This window comes from Phalangium opilio, unplaced genomic scaffold (assembly GCF_054372755.1).
Source record: "Phalangium opilio isolate 3A_F unplaced genomic scaffold, DU_Popi_V2 ptg000082l_1, whole genome shotgun sequence".
Taxonomy (NCBI): Eukaryota; Metazoa; Arthropoda; class Arachnida; order Opiliones; family Phalangiidae; genus Phalangium; species Phalangium opilio.
In genome coordinates, this window is record NW_028324189.1 from 1064267 (window position 1) to 1085170 (window position 20904).

Here is a 20904-nt window from a genome sequence, read left to right on the forward strand (position 1 = left end):
TAATTAAAGGCAATTTTTCAAATATAATTTCAGCGTTTATCCGTTTTTTGAGCAGAAGACTTTCGCGTATCTGGATTTAGATTTCCTGTACATTCTTGATTATGTCACTTGGAAAAAACCCCATGAAAGCGTTTCCGTTTTGAAAATTTCAGAAATGATACCGCCTTTCTACTTGCTATTCGTGCTAATTATAGTAGCAGCTATACTGAAAACATTTGAAATTCTATTTACGCAATTTCGTGAAACGATTCTGTGTTCCTATTAATCTTCAACTCTCTTAAATTGTTGTAAATCAAATTTAAAATGTTAAACATATAGAAAAAATCTACAGACAACATCGCAATGTGAACAGAGCCTTAGCCACAGAAAAAAGAAGTAAGCTTTTTTAGCATTCTCCTCGTGATTTTCTCAGCACCCACCGCTTTTAATTAATTAAAAGCCAATTAGGGCGGCTCATTACAAAATGGTAGAACGAAGAATTTGCAAACCGTCAAATATAAAACCCCAACACACAATCTCGCAATAATCAATTCGATTCTTCAAAACTTTGTTCATTTGCTTGGTGTGTAAGAATCGAAATAAAGAGAACATCCTCCTTCGAGGGTATATCTTTTTCTTGGGTATAGCCGCGATTTGATCCGGTTGGAAATCCAGGTTGAATGTCCCATTTGTCTACAAGAGACGGCTGACCATTTGTCTTTGACGCCATGGCTAGAGATCTTGATCTTTTTCATCCCTTTTTTTTCTGCTCCGACCAAGATAGAGCAACCTACATACCCCGAGTCTTACAATATTGCCTGTAACTCTAGTTTAAAAAGAAACCTTTTTCAATTTGAGTGAGCTCGAAAAATATTCTAAATCTGGGCTATACTTGTACCAGCGGATGATTTATAATTCCATAGACCATTTTATTATTTATTTGAAGAGAAACCAACCACAGGGGTGGGCCTGCCATAGTAGGCTATTCCCTTAGCGACAAGAGGCAACACCACGTGGGAGAGGCTGGCCAACTCGCACTGCCCCTGTGTTGTTTAATGGAATTTATAATGGGTACTGACATCTTTGCTTAAGCGAGTGCCCATTGTACCACAAAACTCGAATTTCCACCAGAATCCACCTTCCAAATATACCCTATAGCTTCTCTCTTGGCTCTCGTATGTCCTAAAATGACCGATCAAGAAATATACCCAAAAATAATAAGAAATATATTGCGCTTTTGATCCAGATGCGTGGGGGGGGGGCAGTGCACGCATCCAGCTATGATATTTTTATGACTAGTACGTTTTGTGAGGGAACGAGACGGAACGACTGTTTGATTTGTAAAGTTTCTTCGTGTTTTACTGGCATTGCGAGGGCGGTGTATACATACATCCCAGTGGAAAAGCTCTACTAAGTAGTTTAACCGTGGCGCCGCAAAAGAGTGTTAGCCAAAGCAAGCAAGCAAACTTAAAGAAGCGATCTTGAAAAGCATTTTCTAAAATGAGGGAGAGGGTAGCTAGAAAAGGCCTTTCGCTGCCGTTTCTAGCTCAGAGAGTTCAAAAGAGGGACGGTGTATACTTTTGTAGGGATCGGGGGTAGATGGAGGAAGAAGAAGGGAAGGGAGATACACCAAGCTCGCCCAGAGATTCTGTTCCTGTCACAAGGCGATGGATAAATCCGAGGCTCTTACCCCCTTAAGGGTCTACGAACGTCTTGGCCGGAATCATGTAATGTAGACAAAATGTTTCGAATGGGAACCCTTATATCTTTAATCCATTTTTTAATATCTGTTCTTAATGTAGGATAGTACCTGAAATCTTAAGTAACATTTCAGGGTTGTCCCTGGACAGAAAAGATCATGGAATAGACCTAACCAAACAAGCCCGAATAATAGACCCTTTCGATGCAACCCTCAATATCGGGGTCCCTTGCCGTCTCTGCGCAATCCTATGATACAAAATGACTACAGCGCAGGCGCTAAAAAGCGAGCTGGAAGGCAAAGTTTTACCCCCCGTATCTTTCCCTCTTAGTTACATCAAAGTGGTCTATAGCTTCATTTTCGTGTGCAGCGTGTCCTGGTGGAATATTGTTTGTCTAATATTATACTGGAACTTAAGAGAGGGTTAAAAGGGGTTTGGTCCATAGCCGGGCAGCTCCGGTCGTCCGCCGTGACGGACGATTGGCCTGGCTTTTAATGACCACTCTCTCTCTCTCTCTTTCTCTCTCATCGACCGAGCGTAAGTAACGTTCTGGAAAGGGCTTTGAGCGCCAGTTACAGGAACAATTCCATTACAACTTAGCGTGTCATGTTCCACAATCTTAGCCTCTACTCCTCCCCTCTCTTTCTTTCTTATCTTCTTTTTCGTCTAATTTTAAGACTTGCTTTTCCCCTTTTCTTTTCTGGAGCAAAAAAAATCAATTACGAAAGTTTGTAATTTGCATAAAATTAAAATCTAAAGCCGTTAATCTAAAGCGTATGGAGTATGTAAAAACTTTGCGCTTTTATCCAAGGACAAGGATGTTTTAAGAGAGATGAAACCCGTGAAAAATTTAGGATCTGTATTTTTCTCGGTATACCAAGAAGACCGTTGTAATTGGTATTACCCGACTGTTTCGGTTTCATTGTAAGATTATAGAAGTTATATAATGTTTCGGGACATTTGACGCATTGACGTTCTATAAGTCGAAATGCATTGGGACGAAGAAAGAGTAAGTTAGGGTTTTCAGAAGCCAATCTTTTTCGCTTATTGAGGTTCTAGTTGGGGTCGCGGGTTTTCGATGTTCTCGGTAACGGCTCAGTCATAAAGCTAATGTCTTTTTTGTCCTTCGTGGCCTTGTCTATACTGAGGATACCAAAGATGGTACGCTACGCTACCAAGTACAAAATGAAAGGAAAAAGAAGAAAAGGTGGTGGTGGTGTTGGTGGTGTAGTTTTGTTTTTTTCCTTGTGCCGTGAAAGAGGCTCACCTTATTCCGTGGGTGTCAGCGATAACCGTTCTCGCAGCTATTTTCGTTCCCTTTATTGCTGATCCTCATCAGATATCGTCTTCCCCCATTCGTGGATAAACGTTCTAACCATGGATCTTATGAATCCTATAAGGGATGGGAAAATCCGGGCATTGTTAAATTCATACAAAAATATTCAATGGTGTCCACGATTTCATTTCGGTATTCATTGTACAGGGCTTCCACCAGGTCCCTCCAGGTAGCCGCTCCTATAAGCTGTGGTAGAGTCGCGAAAGTTACTTCTTTGCTTGTCCCCTTAAAATTGAGGTCCATGTTCTAAGCAAGACGCTATGAAATGGACAAACGAGGGATGGAGAGTGATCAAGGGGTAAGACGCGAGCCCTTGGTATAGTAGCGCGTCAAAAACATCCGGAAATAGAAAAATTCTTTCCTAGTTTCGCCGCTAAATAGGCTAAGTTTCTTCAAGACCAAATTCCAATATATGGGGTTTCGTGGAGAAAGGTAGATGTTGGGTAAAGAGCTTTTTTTCTTCTTTATTTCTTCTTTTTTCTTTCTTTTTTTAAGGAAAAAAGGATTATGTCGGGGGTTTAACGTTGTCTTTTAACTTCTAGGGTAGGTGCCATATTCGTGGCTGGGATATTAATACGCTTGTGAGCTTTTCGTTCTAAGAAGTCCAAGAATGTACAGGGTACTCGTCTCTGTTGTTTTTCCATAAACGCTCCCTGTCAAAGGGTTATTATCACCTTATCAGTCTGACTAAGAAGAAACCAATAATCTTTCTTGTAGTTATATTTATTATAAAACGTTATATCAATTAATTTTTAAATCATCTTTCTTTACATACAGAGAAACCAACACACAGGTTTGGGGTATTCTCCCTCCCGCCGAGAGGCAGCACCAGACGGAGCCCTAGTTCACTCACTACACGTGGGATGTTAGCCGACTCGAGCTGCCTCTAGTGGTTCTTCTTGGTGCGAGGCAGAATACCCTAATGGGGAACACGCCCCTGTGTTTTCTTTCCTATGTAATTGACAGAATTGTCTATTGACTCAGGGGTAATACTTTCATGAATTAATGAATAAGGTTCATTGGTATCAACAATTACTTTACACCCTGTATATTTTTCTCCTTAATCAGATAACGTGAAGGTTTTTCTTTTTAGGAGTAAGGAGAGGGAGGTAAGGAAAGAGAAAGACGTACACTCGGGTTTTCTAGGCGCGAGCGCGTCCTCTAATGCTTGGCAATGCGAATTACACCGGAGATATAAATGACGGGCCGGGTGAGGGAGGGCTCCTGCCTCATACTGAAAGAGACGCGGGCTCGCGCTCGCCCAACAACCCCCGTAATAGGTCACGGGGGCCTTGTAAAATCAGCACGTGAAGAAAATAAGGAGAAGAGAATTATAACTGGTCGAATCCTACCCGGCATCTTTCTCCTTTGGGGCATCGAGTGATCGTGTTTATTTTACGCGAAGTTAACCTCTACACCGCCACTAGAAGCTTGTCTTTAACTAATTACCTTAATTTATGGCAGACTTAGTAGGGTAATCTAACATTTCTAGTCCCCACATCAGTATGCTTAAACCTTACAGGATTAAGGAATACCTTTATCGTAGGTAATGAAGGAACAGACAGTGATAAAGCTTTTAAAATTTTATGAATAGGAAAATTAGGGTTCAGTTGATCTATTTTACTCGTTACTTCATCTAAAATGATCACGACCACTTATGAACGTATGACGCATCTTGGAAGACGTGCCGTGTACAGTTTCTCTAGCTATTCTCACTCATGGTTGTACGTGAATCGCCTATAGCTAGAGAAATAAACTAAGGACTTGGCAAAACAAAGACATTAAACCGTTTTACGTTGTAAATCTAGCTCTGCACGGAAGGGTGGTAGCTATTCCTTGGTTAAGAAGTAACTTACTTCTATCTTTACTCGTGTTGATTTAAATTTACGGTGGCGGTTAACAGTTAATGACGCTGTAATTAACAAATTCGAAAAGATATCGTTATTCTTGTTACCCTACTAAAGAGACTTAAGGCTCTACATTTGCACCCTGGAAGATCGTAACTAATGCCGTTTTTCTTCGAACTGCTCCAGGAGCAAAGAGAGCAGATCGGTGGTGCAAGTGTTTGAAAACACTCGTAGCTTAACCTTTGTTTAAAATGTTAAAAGCTCATTGAACCAAATAAGTTAAAATTCAAATAGTTAGAAAATTTATACTCGGGTAGCAGTAACCTTTTGTCATTTTTACGAGGTAGAAAAATCCAATTTCATTATGCTAATGGGAGTTTAGCTATCGCGCGAATGACTTTAATTAATATAAGGTTGCTTTCTAGAATGAAAAAAATGGTCATTCTTTTATTAAACGTTACGTGACGCGTCCCCCCCTTCCCCCATGGATGAATATATATAACCCATTTTTTTAACGTCATGGCTTTAAGTTATTGTTGTTCTTTATCAAGTTAAAAATCACGAGACGATCGTCACGCCTACGCCAAATTTTTGTAACCTAACTAGAAGTTCGTAAAAACATCTTTCGAAGTCTATTCCGTGCCTAAAATAACTCCTAACGCGTCAAACGTTGATGACTCACTACGTATTGTCGTGAGGCCATACCTTACATCGGTTCTGGCGACCATATTGGAAGTCTTTAGCATTGGGATTACAATTTTGACCCCCAATATTGACGTCACTTCACGTGGTGTGGTCTAGACGTAAGATCTTTTAATTTTGGCACGTGCTTTTTCATTTCAAGTTAGGCTTAACTCCGACAAAGTTCTTATACGTCTGAGGATTGCTTTTAACAATTTCTGACCCAACCTCATATTTATTATTTCGCTAAGAGTGAGCGGTGAAGGAAAGGAAGGAAGAAAATACTTAATTTCTTTGGTATAGGATCATATTATTCAAAACCTCATTAATATAATCCCATAGATTCTTATGAAGGGTGGCCAGCGACCCAGAGTGATGTCCATGAGATGTCAGGAATGGGGAAGCCACCTTCGTTATCTTGCTCCTATGACGAACGAGCTTCTTTGTAATGCGCGCCTTGAATATACGAAGTTTTGTACCACAAGAATGAGTTAAGAACACTGTAGGGAAATTTACATAGTATATGGGGATGTGACGGTAACCTAATCCCATAGAATTCGTGGTGTGTTAGGGTTAGCGCTCTCTTCTTCAAGGCCGAATAAGGTTACGTTTGGTTCAACGGTAGTCAGGAAAATGTGAATAACTCTACCTTATTATTGGTCCTTGTCAGAACTTGTCAAGAGTTGTGGGTCCTTGCCCATCAGAACGTGAACGATGTAATCAAAAATTCCAACAGATGACTTATACGGACGTGTAGTAATGAAAATGTAGAATTCTTCGCGGAGAAATGAAATGTTTTGAAGTCCTAATTTCAACGACAACATGAAGAATTTTTAGAATTAAATGAACCCTCTAAATCAACATTGTCAAAAAAAAATGTGAACGAGTAGTTTAGAAGAAAACCCATCCTATATGGCATTCAAATTTAGAGAAAGCGTATTTTATCATAAAAATCGTTCGGGATTGGTTTCGATTAATGCTCGCAATAATTTCTTTTCTCCGAGCTAAGAAACATCAATATATACATATTTTTATGACGCAATATAGCGGCAAACTTACGAGCTGTTTACGATTAGGCCGCGAAACTCGTTGTATCGCTCGTAAATATGTAATTGGTGTTGTATACCGACACACTCCGGTATGATATTTATAGGGTAATTTAGTATAACCCCAATTTTTCTCCTTTTGACGAAAACATTTAATACCGTACTACCACGAATCTTTTTTTTATCTGAGACGTTTCCTAGGGGGAATTTTTCCATAAATCTTGGAAACAAATTAAAAATCGTTCTCCACTTAACCTGACATTGTAGGAAAGGGTTGCCTTTCTCTTTTGACGTCAGTAAAAGTTTTCATTGATTATTTACATAGTTTCGTATGCAAATTCGCTTCTGAAGCTTGTTTCGTAGGAAAAAAGGAGTATTTTAAACGGACTATAAATTCGGTGTACGGTTTTGATACAACCGACATAAAAATAACAAATGCAGATCGTAAATTCAGGAAAAGCCAAAATGTAATGAAGTTTTTGCTGGTATGGTTAAAAGAAAAAGCCCGTGAATTAAAGTAAATTTGATATTTTTTTAGGCTTAAATAGGTCAGGAAGATGAGTAAGTTTCTTATTTACTTCGAGTATAAAATGAACTTCTGCTTATACGTGCAGAGAGACGAAGGGGAATTACTTCCATGGTAAAGAATCGCTTATTTGTATGTCTTGGGTTATTAAACAAAGTTGAAGTCATCGTTCAAAGTCAGTCTCCGGTAGTTTTTTTGTTGTTTTGGGTATAAAACAATGACGTATTGATGAAATATTTTTTTTTCTATTGCAATTTTTGTCAATGTTATCTGGCAATACAGTCATTGGGCTGCAGTTACGATAAGACTATATTGTACACATACTCTTCTATGTCAGGTGGCATTGTTCTTTTTGGAAAGAGGCTCCGGGTGGATTCGTATTTTCAGTTGCACCCTTTCTTACTCCCTTCGGAGAATTTTGAATGGGCGAAATCATGCGAGATAGACTTGCTAAACCGTAACCGCCCCTTAACAACGATGCACCAAATGTACTTACTACTAAAGGGTAGTGTAAGCGAGCCAGGGAGTATCTTGGTTTTTCGGGATTTCTTTGCTCGAAACTGTCTTTGAGTAGCTGATGTTTGTGGTTGCTTGTATGTCTGATCTATAGATAGTGTGCAGACATAAGTATTTCCGGTCATTTGTGAGTCTAAAACTGTTACTGAAAAGCTTGTAGTTCTGTTCGCCTCAGTTCCAAACCTGCTGAGATGCTCTAATAACAAATTTCTGGCAACCCTGAAGCGCAGTGAGTGAAAGTTAAGAAACAGCGTATTGGGTTTTGTACGCCCAGTTAGGTAATTTCAATTGGTTATCACAAAATTGTGAATTAGGACAGTGTGATGAATGATTACTGATTTGTTTACAAATTGAGTCATTCAAGTCAAACTCCGCGACGTTACTGGTTTGTTTTTAAACCAAAGTCATCTAATTATTGAAATAGATAAGTATCCAAAAAGAAGCACTTGACCTTGTAGACTAATAAGATGAACTACTTTTCCCAAAGCGACATTATTACTCCGATCCTGCGGCGAGCTGTCTTTATTGAATTAGATTTGACGCTTCGTCTTGTTTATTTTAAATGAAATATAAGGGTAGAACCACCATATAGATATACGCTGGTACAGGGTGTCAATTCAGCGCGTGCAAACCTAAGCTATAAGGCAACCTAACTTTGTACGTGGTGAAAACCCACCCTGAATCTGACAGTAGAATAAGGTTTGATTCGTAGGACGATCGGCTCGGCTGGACCATGGCGTCTACATATATATAGGAGAAGACTCGGGAAAGCGAGTCGGCTGTCAGTCTGCTTAGATGGATGGGTTTTGTATAATGCCGCGTCCATGAAGAATAACTAGCTCTCCATCCCTAAGAAGAACTCGGATGTTGTAGGAGCTAGCTGCAGCCTGGCCTTCCTCGCGACTAGAAAATCCGCGAACGCCAGTTTTGGCAGTTGAATAAAAGAAAGGGGTGATGCTTTAGAAGATGGGTGTCCCTGAAAAAAAAAACAGTAGGGCCAAGCTTCTATTTTCACTTCCTTCCCTTACGAAAAATGTTAACCGGAAGTGGCCACCGAAACATTCCCTTTTAATGTTACGTTGTCAAAAAAAGGGGTAGCTATCTTCCTTGGTGGCGCTTTTCCTGTTTTGAGGTTTATTTCCATTTTCTTGTTATTATTTTCTTATTACGGTTGAGTGCAATGATTCTTTGGTTTGAAAGTCAAAGCTTATCCTAAATTACGCGATCTCAGGGTCGAAATTGAACCGTTTCTGTTCAATTTGAAATATTTTGACCTCGTACGACCTTTGGTTTTGCCAATATACGGTGGCAGGTATTGAATTATTATATTGCGTAATTTAAAATCATCCTCGGTTTCAAAAAGCTTTAGTAAGTCACGCTTTATTGATCTTTCAATATTGTTTTGTGACCAAATAAAATCCTGAATGACAAGCTAGAAATGAAATTAAACCCATTTATATAAATATAGTGACAAAGAATCGAGGAGCTAATCACTCTCAAGTTCCCCTGTGCATCAGGGATATTGCTTTTAAAGATAAGGCGTAACCAGTCACGCCGAGCGACTGGCCCCTCACTTGGAATTTGAGGTTAGAAAATGTAATGAAAACAGGACCTCTGCTTCCATCTATATTGTGTAGAAAATCCAATATATCATTATGATTTTCATCCAATTTCTAAATTATCGTCTTATTGTCGATATAGTTAGGTTCAATATTTCATAGAGTAATATTTATCGTATAATATATAATATAACTTCATAACGCAAGAATTATTTAAAATCGATTCTGCTTCAAAGCAAATGTAATTCCATATGTCCCTTCTATGTTTTCCGGATAGTTGGTGTTGCTACGTCAGCAAAACTCTATTGCTTCGTCCATGGGTAAAACGTCACGGGTTTAGCTTTGACAGTGGGCTCTGGGCGGACATGTTTGGTACCGATTTGGTTCTATGGGCAAATATCATGGGTGACGTCACACTAAGGCCACACCAATCCACAACTTGTACTAAACCAGGGATAGATTTAATTTTAGAAGTAGGAATGGAGAACAGAGTAATCTGGGCGCGCGTCAAAGTCCCAGACCCCCTTCCACGGGACGGGGCGGGGGGATATGAAAGAAGTGGCGGGGTCATAGCGACAGAGATAAAATGGAACTACGTATATTTTTCGCCATCCCCGTCAGCTACGTCATCAAAAGGAGGGAGGGGCTATATACTAAGCCTTGAGTCGGACTGAAGTAAATACTAACCATTCTCCATTCCTACTTCTAAAATTAAATCTATCCCTGACTAAACATTTTCATATTCTTAAAAACTATGTTGATTTTAATTGAAACTACAAAGTGTTGAAAGAAAAAAAACACATTGTTTTTAAAAAAGTCTGTTTTATTATTCATGTAAAACACAACATTACACAAACAATCAAAAATCTCTTAGTAAAAATTAATATAAAAAAAATTAACATCGGTGAAAATACTTGAGAAATACATGTCATTTCTTTAAATTACCAAAATATTTTCATATTTTTTTTTTTTCATTGAAAAAGGTTACAAGAAATGAATTTGATTTATTACTAAAGGAATTTTTGTTTTTTTCTTTGTTTTTATTGAAGGATTTTAAAGGAATGATTAAGAAACAATAAGAACTTTTAGGAATTGATATTTGGAGTTGAAGTTCCGGAAAATTCGGGGGTGGGCGGAAGTTTGGGTGAAGTAGTTGTAGTGGAGGGATTAGGAGTGGAATTTGCATTGCCGTGAATATTAATGACGTTTGTTGAGAATAGCACGATAAAAAGTACTATCACAGTTAAAACAAAGGCTATGATTAGCCACATTTTGACGTTTTTGCAATACATTTTACGTTGGAGGGTTCGCGATTTTGTTTTAAAACGATTGCTCTGGAAATAGATAAAATATTATAATTAATGATTTAAATTAACAAAAAAATCTTCTCTTTAATTAGCCTTATTCCTGATCAGCGCCATCTACCCATAGCGGCGACTTTGAGAACTACTGTAAGCGGCAAGCCAATCAGATGTCGCTAAAATCTGGTGACGTCACTGACTGGAACTCTCGGGTCTTACCAAAAATGACGTCACCAGATTTTAGCGACATCTGATTGGCTTGCCGCTTACAGTAGTTCTCAAAGTCACCGCTATGGGTAGATGGCGCTGATCAGGAATAAGGCTAATTGAGGTTGTTAATTTAGACAATAATCTTATCCTGACATTTGACTCCAAATCTGAAGCTTTATCCAATAAGGCATCTATTTTGTCTCCACGTTCGAGAACCTTTTCAATGTTATTTTTCATGACACCCTTAACTTCTTCGACTTGACGGTTTAATTGAGTAATATTGTCACAATCCCCTTCCCCGAAATGATCCTAAACGCCATGGCATCATTTAGTTTTAATTTTAATTAAATCTCTCTTAACTTCGTTAATAAGCCGTTTACCATTTCATCTTCTAATACGTTAATGAAATCACGATCTAATTCGTGTTCTACCGCGTTAATAGCTCGATATCCTAAACTCCCTGATGTGAATTTACGTCTGATCTGTATTCATATTGAAATTTATAATTAGGTTATAATAGAGTAATGGCAGCCCTCTGCCTTCGACTGTATTAATCTCTATGGGGAAATAACATGGGCTGCCATTAGTCTATTATTTAAAACATTTCATGTACGAACTGATTCAAGGAAATGAAAGGCCAAACGCCGCCCAAATTCAGGCCTCATGCCACATAAGTATATGATGCCTTCGTGTACTATGGCCAGAAATTCGTAACTACCATTACACATTGAAGAAATAAGCGATATTACAAAGTTATCGGTAGAACGAGAGTAGAGTAGAAACGTTACGTAACAAAGTTAAACTCACCCTTGCAATGTATACGCTGTTTTTGTATTGTACTTTGGTATTTGAGGTAAAACAGTACGGGAAATAATTTCCAAATCTTCATTTGAACGTAGACAACTAACCAATATCACAGAATCCCGCGCAATCGCCGCATACTCGATTCCAGCCATTTTGACTCGTTTGGGCTCTGAAATCCAATTTATATTGATTAAAATTAATTAATAGATTCGTTTAAAGACGTTTAAAACCTTTTCTGAATAACGAAAAACCTCTGAAAGGTCCTTTCATATTTTATAAATAATTAGTTAAAGACGCGTCAGTTTAGACCTATAACAATGCATAAGGAATACCAGAGAGTGTTACCGAGGCAATGTACTTGTTATTGACTATCTAAATGAAACGTGTAAAAAAGGGCTGGAGGGATTTTCTCAAGGAAGGTAACTGAATCCAGCCTTAACCTCATTAAATAAAGGTAAAACATAGCTAGGGGAAACCTTGAAAAGAAAAAGAACGGAGATTTTGACTGTATTAACTTTAGTTTTATGACTGAATCATGTGGTTAACCCTCTTGTAACTTTTGTAAAGGTAAAGAACCTTGTTTAACAGGTTTTTCTTATAGTTATGTATTTTCGCGTAGGCCTATTTAAAGGTACTTGACATACGTATGTTTATTTATAACGATAGTTACTATACTATAGGAAAAGCATGGAATAGGAATAATAAACAAAATTGAATTGACATGTCGCAAAAATCGGCAAACTTTCGTACTTACTAATTAATTATCTCGATATTATTTCTGCTTCAAGCTGGTTTTGTTTTAGCAATTTCAAGGCAATTTTAACTAAAAGGCCATGATGTTTAAACTAGTCTTTCGACAATTTCCTTCACCGCCCACCAGCAAAACTTTCCACAAAGTTGCAACGCAAAAGCAGCAGCAGATGCAGCAGCTGATAATTTAAATGTCTACTCAGAGACTAAAACAAGAATATTTAAAACAGATTGGGAAAATGCTCTTCTTTTTTCAGTCGAGCCTATTATAATTTCTACTTTGTACGAATATTACTTATGTTATTAATTTTTTAACAAGAAATATTGTACTATGGAACATTTCATAAGCTTAAAGAAAAGGATTATAGCGCGATTAATATTTGGAAGACCTAATCTGTATGACATAGCCTTGCTTTCTTGTTATACAAAAAATACATTTCCCGCCATAACGACTGGAGATGGCGCCAAAATAAAATATTTTTCCCGCGAAAACTTAAATTCATTTGCAAGCCTGGTTTCTCTCATGCTATATAGCGCAGTCGCAACTTTTGCCTACGTGCTTTTCCCTCGATTGTATATATGACGTTTATTACGAAACTATCACTGATATGTTAATACAAGCTAAAACTGTCTTCTTTTTGTGCCTGTACAGTACTTAATCATTTTAGCATCCCCATCCTCAAGAAGTTAAAATATCAGTTTTACGACCTTGACATATAATAACATCCTTCAATGGAGCGATAAGTTTATCAGAGAAAGATTGAATAGCACTTCAACGAGGCTTATATCCTTCCTTATTGAATGCTTTTTGAATAAAATGCTATAAAAATTAAATATAGGCCTACCTTTAAAAAAATTAGCATTTTATTCTTGGAATTTTAGTGTTAAGTGTTTACTACGCAAAGTTGCAAACGCAGACTGATACTCTTATAGCGCCGTCTAGCCCAAAAAGGCGCGTACGAAAAGCTGTCTGCAATTTACGCACGTTTTTTTATAATAATTTTTCCAGTTTCTGACTGTGAAACTAGAGCGTAGTTTTCTTTTTTGATTACAACATTTGTACAATCACTTAATTACGGTAGCTGTGACCTCCAATTAATTGATTCGAAACCTTGAATCGATATTTTTCTATTAAAATCGGTTCAGAGACGGAGGGAGTAAGACCCAGTTTTTTTAAGCCGGTGGTGCCTGGCGGTAATGCGATTGAAACACGTGGTGTTACCTAATATTAGAAATATATTTCTTAGTAACCGGTCGGGTAATCACTATCGTTCTCTAATCGCTTTTTCTCGGACGACCGTTTCAGTTTGTTCTATATTAAACTATCCTCGTTTCCAACGAAATAAGAGTAGCTACTTAGGCCTAAATAATTTAGGAATGGCTTCTTATACCATTGTTGAAAAGGGTAACCCTAACACATTGGATTACCGTCTATTTTACAGTAAGTAAAAGTGTATATTATATATTTATTATTGAATTAAATATATTAATTGATAATTTAGAGGACGCTAATGGCCCAATTTCCCCATTCCATGATATTCCAATGTTCGCTGATGCTAGCAAAAAAATATTCAATATGGTTGTCGAAGTACCGAGATGGACAAATGCAAAAATGGAGGTTAGTTTCAAAATATATGATTATTATTATTAATTTTTTTATACTTAGGTAAATAATTATATGTAGATTGCTACAAAAGAGCCATTGAATCCAATTAAACAAGATGTTAAAAAGGGAAAACTACGTTACGTTCATAATGTGTTCCCACACCACGGTTACATTTGGAATTACGGAGCCATTCCTCAAGTATGTTGTTAAATGATTAATGTCTTCGTGTTAAAACATATCAGTACATTTTGGGCCTTAATAGACTTGGGAGAATCCATCTTACATTGATGAATCTACTGGTTGTATGGGTGACAATGATCCAATTGATGTTTGTGAAATTGGACACAGGGTAATTGAGATAACGTTGAATTAATTACCTTTGGGGGAAATTTAATGTAGAATTAATTATAATAGGTAGCGAAAAGGGGTGATATTCTACAAGTTAAAGTATTAGGAACAATGGCCCTTATTGATGAAGGGGAAACTGATTGGAAAATTTTGGCAATTGATATTAATGATCCATTGGCTAATGAATTGAATGGTAATCCTTAATTTTATTAATTAAATGTATTTGAATAAATTTTCTTTATTATTTAAGATATTGACGATGTTGAGAAACATATGCCTGGTTTCCTGAAGGCAACCAATGAATGGTTCCGTATTTACAAAATTCCTGATGGAAAACCAGAGAACAAATTTGCTTTTGATGGAGAAGCTAAAAATAGGGTTGGTTTTTATATATTTAGGCTTGCTCAACTTGTTTTTCCAAAGAGGAAAAAGACCTGGAGTAGAAATTAAAAAAAATAGAATAAAAGTTAGGGGGAGGTTTTCTAAGTTTAGCGCCATCTACTGGGAAAAACTGGGACTAAATTAGAGGGAGGTTTTCTGAGTTTAGCGCCATCTACTGGAAAAAAATGGGACTAAATTAGATGTAGGTTTTTTAAGTTTAGCGCCATCTACTGCGAAAAAATGGGACTAAGTTAGAGGGAGGTTTTCTAAGTTTAGCGCCATCTACTGGGAAAAACTGGGACTAAATTACAGGGAGGTTTTCTGAGTTTAGCGCCATCTACTGGGAAAAAATGGGACTAAATTAGAGGGAGGTTTTCTAAGTTTAGCGCCATCTACTGGGAAAAAATGGGACTAAGGTAGAGGGAGGTTTTCTAAGTTTAGCGCCATCTACTGGGAAAAAATGGGACTAAGTTAGAGGAAGGTTTTCTAAGTTTAGCGCCATCTACTGGGAAAAACTGGGACTAATTATAGTTAACTTGTTTATTTCCCAATTCCCATTGCATAGTTAATCTTCCTTTTTATGAAATATCCATAGTAATCCTTGTTTCTACTCTTTATTTCAAATTCTCACTCCCTTCTTTAATACTCCTTTCTTTTATGTTTACTTTGGACCGCGTTACTAACAGACAGACATAATAATTTAGTATTGATAAACGCAGGAATTTGCCGAAAATGTTATTGAGGAAACTCATAAACACTGGAAAGAATTGATTAATGGCACTGTTGACAAAAAGGAACTGGATCTGTTAGTTAAATATATTAAATTAAATTTAGTTTTTAATATAACTAATTAATAGTTAATCATTCAGAACTAACGTGAGTGTTGAGGGATCTCCAGATAAAAAAGATCAAAATGGTTTACAAGCCATTGTTGATAATGTACCAGCTGCAACTGGTGCAGGAACCATTGAAACAATTGGTTAGTAAACTGGCAAAGGCTTAACAAAACGCATCTTTTAATCAAAATATTTTAATTTAATTCAAATAATTTTAAACGCATTTTCAGTGGACAAATGGCATTATATCACATTGAAATAATCTACAAAAATAATATTAATAATAAAGCATAATATACTGGATTAAAAACATTATTACAATGTCTATTTTTATTTTTCGTTTTTTTTTTTTTTACTTTATAGTTAGTGATGGTTACGTAATTAATTTGTAATAATTTAATATTATTAATTATAACTGCATACTATAAAAATGGTTCTTGAAATATATATATGAACTTGATTTATTTATACCATACCACATACTAATAAAATACAAATAAAATAAATGTAGGCCAAAATACTACTAGGCCTATATTTGATCCAGATAGGGGGGGGGGAATCAATAATCTATAGTGACTAGTAATAAAATTGATCTTATAATCCTATGGGATGGGAAAACTCTGGCGGTATTCGCGAACAACGGGAAATTACTATTCTGGTATTTCAAGGTCATTCAGAACTGACGCGAGTGGGGTTGGGTGAGTGGAGGGATTTAATTTACTAATTAGTATATGTATTTTTCTGGTACACGTGATAACTCAAAACTTATTTTAAACAAAGCGAAGCGTTGTTTAAAGGAATTTTCTTGAGAAGTACTTAATGGTATATCAAGGTCACCCAGAATTAATTACTGTTTAAAGCGGGGGAGAGGGTTGACACAAAGTACTTCTTTGCCTGTCCGCTATTAGAATTAATGTCCATGATACTACCAAGAACCGCCCAAACCAAACCTTAAGGTCTCGCGTGACAATATCTTATTTACTTGCACAAAAAGAAATTTTAATGGTTATTATCGTTGGTCAAAGTTCTTGATTGCTTCTGTGTTGAGAAGTACCTACGAGCTCTGTTTCTATGGCAACAAAGTTTGAGTTTTCCAATGAGTCGTACGCTACTTATTGATTTTTTTTCCGTAAGCGACCTTGGTTGCTTGCCTAACCAAACGTACATGCTTAATCCGTCCGTCAAAAGTCCCTTTATCGTACCCATTCCCGCGAAACTCTCAGTATTTACCAGCCAAGGAATGTGCGGTAATGATAACAACCTTCTGAAGAAGTTATATTACAATGACGGTGTATTTAATCTTTCTTGAATTGGCGGAACTAATATGAATTCCAGTATAACAGCAAATGGGTAGGTTAATTATTTTAATTTATTTCGAGTAAGGACGGGTTAAAATACAGAGTATGTAATGATATCAGTCATCCATGGCGGACGAGAGACTCGAATTGTATATCGAGACGCTTACTGGAACGGCCTTCGAGCTTCAAGTATCGCCTTTGGAAACCATAATGTCTATAAAAGCCAAGATTCAACATTTGGAAGGTTCGCTACAATATTTTTTCTTGATCTTCCCATTACTGAATGTCGTAGTACTTTCGTTTGTGAGACTGCAATTCCCCATGGTGTTGTAAGAAAACTTTCTGATTAGGTACTTGAGTAGACGTAATGACGCGTCACGGGACAATGGGTGGATTAGGTAAAGGTAGAGGGGAAGAAAAGAATTAGAAATCAAGGAAAACGATGTACATAAACGTAGCAGAAATTACCGAATTAAAGTCCAATTCTGTCGTTGATCTTCATGGGTTGTTGATGATAGGTATACCTGTCTCTCAACAACACTTAATATGGCGGTCCCAAGAACTGGACAACGAGTTTTCCTTGCAAGATTATTGCATTCAAGATGGATGTACCCTGAAACTCGTTTTGGGAATGCGTGGTGGTCCCATAAATACACGGAGAGGTACTGATAGACTAACTTGATGTAGGTGTACCAAGGGGTAATAAACTACGAACATTTTAGCATTGGAAGGTAAAAATCCAGCGTATGCCATGGCCGAAATATTTGACGCTGAAAGGCAAGATATGCTAGATGGCCGTCCATTGACGGTGGTACTGTTGCATGATGGTGACAAAGTGCATTGGTATACCGTCATTGAAGAAGACGAAAGCGCCCCACCATCGAGATGTCCCAGGTAGCCCCCCCCCCCCCGAAAGGTTGACCCAACTGTTCTGAGATTAATGTTAATTTCTACCCTGCAAAGCTGCGATTCAGATGAAGAATCAATGGAACGGGAACCCAGCGCTGGTCGTCAATTGGAGAATCAAATCATGCAGCAGAAAATGGCCTTGTTACAAAAAAGTCTTAAAAGCATGGGATTAGTCAAAAAGGTACTCGTTCCGCTTTAAACTTTTTTGAATCTCTAATAATTTGGGTGCAAACTTTAGTCACGAAAGAAGAAGGTCAAAGTCTCTCCTAGTCCTTCTGTTCTTAGCCATAGAGAAACGCCGCAAGACAGTGGTTTCTTGCCACCGATATCTCAAGGACCCATGCTCCAGATGAAAAGACCAAATTTGCCTGGGACCTCCAGCCAAAAGAATTCACCCATGCCCGTAGAAAGGTTACCGGCGATTAGTTCCGCCAGTAGGGTCGCGGCTCTGAACGATGGTCGGGAAACAAATTCGGGAAAGAAACATTTGAGTGAAGCTTCCAATCATTTTCCTTGTTGTTGTTGCTGTTGTAACGGTTGCTCGTGCGGTCGCAAGGCGTCATTCGGAACAATACGAAGACGGGCATCCATGACGTCACCGCAAGTGATACCACGTGATTCTCCGGCAGCGTGTGTTAGTGGGGATCCCCCACCGTGTCGCAAGGGTCAAGCCCTAACAGCCATTCGTATCAAAGACTCGTATAGATTTTCGTCAATGGCTGGAACACCAGTTACGGCGCATCGGCATCTAGCGGAACTGGATAAGTGGATGGATAATCGTCCAAAGACGACTCCTCCTTTGGAAAATATCGTTCTTCCGCATCAGTTGCGAACCAATCATCACCATCATCATAACCACAATCATCCGTACAACCATTACAAGAATCATATCATTGGGAAGTCCGTCCAAGAAGTAGGGGTCCGGAATCAAAAGTTAGTTAGAGGACCGAGTCCTGGTGCTATTGTGGCGGCGGGATTAAAAGGTTAGTTATTTTCGTTCCCCTTACTTTCTCTCTTTTCTGTTTGCATTTGATATTACTGGGAGTTAAAAAAAATACTTAAATTGTGTTTGTTTGTTTGTTCTTTTCATTTTGTTTCCGTTTAAAGCCTTAAAAAGCTCAAAACTAAGAAGTACAAATTCTAATTTGGAATCTGTTTCAAAAGTGGTAAATATGCCAGTGTTTACCATGCACCGATCGGGGTAGAAATTATTAAAGCCTATTGCTTATCACCGTTAATAGGTCGTTAAGTTGGAAGACGGTGAAAGAGTGGGTTCGGCTTCAAAGCTTCCTCCGATCAAAGCAAAAAAGAAGGGTAAACGATGTACCTGGTGCAATAAAAAAACGGGTCTTGCCACTAGCTATAATTGCCGGTATGGGCTTCAACTTCTTCTTGTTCACGCGATTTGTAGGTAAAATTTTACGTTACTTTTAAGGTGTGGGAAAAATTACTGTTCCACTCATCGCTATCCAGAAGTGCACCACTGCTCTCACGATTTTAAGAGCGAAGGTCGAAGACTTCTTCAACTCAGCAATCCTGTGATAACCGCACCAAAGTTACCCAAGATATAAAACTCTGATTTTTATACGCAAATTTTCATAAACAAAGCTTTTTCACGCTGTGTTTTGAGTTGTTGTTATAGTTTCTAAGTTAAATTCTAATAAATAAATTTACATTCGTAGGAATAATATTTCAGATATTTACGAAGAATAGGGAATTTTCTTTTTAATTACGGGTAAATTAAAATTATTTTAACGCCCCGGAATAAATAAATTAATGATTTGTACAGTAGGCATACATTGACGAAATTCCCATCCCCTACAGAGCAGCTGTTCACAGAAAAAAAGAACGTTAACGTCACTCTTAATGATTTTAGATTAAATTTAAGAACGCTGATTCCGAAATATTTTCGTGCGCGACAAATATTTACACGTTATAATGATATCTTTTACTAATCCAAAAATGTTACTTTCCCGTTCCTGCGCATCGAACTGGACTAGAGGATGTCGTAATTTATTCATATAGGCCTAGCTGTAATTAATTTTTTTTAATATTTAAAAGACACGAGGGACACGTATTTGCTCATCATGGTAAGCTTTGATTAGCTGCTTTAATTCCCATTCCCGAAACACAATGGGGTTTGCGATCGCGTGACGCCACTACAACTATATACTCGAAAATTAAAATTATCCTATATATAATCTAATTAAGTATTAGTTAGAAACGTTTCTGTCTAAGCTGTTTCGCTCTCCTTGCAAATCTATTATCGCCGAGAGTAAGTCGTGTTTGTTATATCGCGAAACTGGATTGGAATACAAAAATTTGTCATGGTAGTTCGGAAGTTCAGAGCCACAATGTGGCTTTTAATTATACTGTTTCTGATAACTAATTGTAAGAGTCAGCTGAGTGGAAGTGCTGATGGTGGAAGCGCGAGTCTTAGCGGTGGTAGCGGAAGTGGCAGTATAGGAGGCGACGCTAGTGGAAGTATGCCTAGCGGAAGTGGTAGTCTCGCTGGAGGTATGCCTAGCGGAAGTGCAGATATGTCTGGCGGTTTGCCCAGCGGAAGTGCAGAAATGTCTGGCGGTTTGCCCAGCGGAAGTGCAGATATGTCTGGCGGTTTGCCCAGCGGAAGTGCAGATATGTCTGGCGGTATGCCCAGCGGAAGTGGAAGTCTCGCTGGAGGTATGCCTAGTGGAAGTGGAAGCCTCGCTGGAGGTATGCCTAGCGGAAGTGCAGATATGTCTGGCGGTTTGCCCAGCGGAAGTGGAAATCTCGCTGGAGGTATGCCTAGCGGAAGTGCAGATATGTCTGGCGGTTTGCCCAGCGGAAGTGGAAATCTAGCTGGAGGTATGCCTAGTGGAAGTGGAAGCCTCGCTGGAGGTATGCCTAGCGGAAGTGCAGATATGTCTGGCGGTTTGCCCAGCGGAAGTGGAAATCTCGCTGGAGGTATGCCTAGCGGAAGTGCAGATATGTCTGGCGGTTTGCCCAGCGGAAGTGGAAATCTCGCTGGAGGTATGCCCAGCGGAAGTGCAGATATGTCTGGCGGTTTGCCCAGCGGAAGTGGAAATCTCGCTGGAGGTATGCCTAGCGGAAGTGCAGATATGTCTGGCGGTTTGCCCAGCGGAAGTGGAAGTCTCGCTGGAGGTATGCCTAGTGGAAGTGGAAGCCTCGCTGGAGGTATGCCTAGCGGAAGTGCAGATATGTCTGGCGGTTTGCCCAGCGGAAGTGGAAGTCTCGCTGGAGGTATGCCTAGTGGAAGTGGAAGCCTCGC

General features: G+C 38.4%; 4 protein-coding genes across 8 annotated transcripts in view; 3 read left to right on the forward strand and 1 right to left on the reverse strand.

Moving 5' to 3' along the window:
* The window catches only part of LOC149650709 (uncharacterized), a 62172-nt gene extending 52168 nt beyond the window's left edge, over positions 1 to 10004 (forward strand). For 2 of the 4 annotated variants that reach the window (XM_089847331.1, XM_089847330.1), the window contains exon 9: positions 34 to 10004. In XM_089847331.1, the coding sequence (XP_089703457.1) occupies positions 34 to 265 (232 nt within the window). In that variant the 3' untranslated portion in view covers positions 266 to 10004. The remainder of the gene's footprint in view (positions 1 to 33) is intronic. The other 2 variants (XR_016370940.1, XR_016370941.1) reach the window with 2 other exon arrangements.
* LOC149650714 (vesicle-associated membrane protein 7-like) lies at positions 9993 to 12436 on the reverse strand. Its single transcript, XM_089847333.1, has 6 exons — positions 12260 to 12436; positions 11509 to 11674; positions 11319 to 11415; positions 11082 to 11183; positions 10855 to 11010; positions 9993 to 10524 (listed from the first exon to the last, which is right to left on the reverse strand). Exons 2-6 carry the CDS (start codon positions 11655 to 11657, stop codon positions 10276 to 10278), a joined length of 753 nt encoding a protein of 250 aa, XP_089703459.1. The 5' UTR covers positions 11658 to 11674; positions 12260 to 12436; the 3' UTR covers positions 9993 to 10275.
* A 684-nt stretch (positions 12437 to 13120) lies between these two features.
* On the forward strand, positions 13121 to 15875 carry Nurf-38 (Inorganic pyrophosphatase Nurf-38). The gene is made up of 9 exons (XM_089847332.1): positions 13121 to 13696; positions 13758 to 13873; positions 13940 to 14059; positions 14124 to 14210; positions 14276 to 14402; positions 14460 to 14587; positions 15310 to 15395; positions 15460 to 15569; positions 15657 to 15875. The coding sequence occupies exons 1-9, from the start codon at positions 13453 to 13455 to the stop codon at positions 15686 to 15688; spliced, it is 1050 nt and encodes a 349-aa protein (XP_089703458.1). The 5' UTR covers positions 13121 to 13452; the 3' UTR covers positions 15689 to 15875.
* Positions 15876 to 15996: 121 nt separating this feature from the next.
* On the forward strand, positions 15997 to 19321 carry LOC149650716 (AN1-type zinc finger protein 4-like). Of its 2 annotated transcripts, XM_089847329.1 has the most exons (9): positions 15997 to 16776; positions 16845 to 16968; positions 17243 to 17386; positions 17447 to 17618; positions 17688 to 17814; positions 17872 to 18616; positions 18741 to 18799; positions 18875 to 19005; positions 19069 to 19321. In XM_089847329.1, exons 2-9 carry the CDS (start codon positions 16851 to 16853, stop codon positions 19202 to 19204), a joined length of 1632 nt encoding a protein of 543 aa, XP_089703455.1. In that variant the 5' UTR covers positions 15997 to 16776; positions 16845 to 16850; the 3' UTR covers positions 19205 to 19321. The 2 variants fall into 2 exon arrangements, with proteins under 2 accessions (XP_089703455.1, XP_089703454.1); XM_089847328.1 differs by having other exon boundaries at positions 15997 to 16968.
* The last annotated feature ends 1583 nt before the right edge of the window (positions 19322 to 20904 follow it).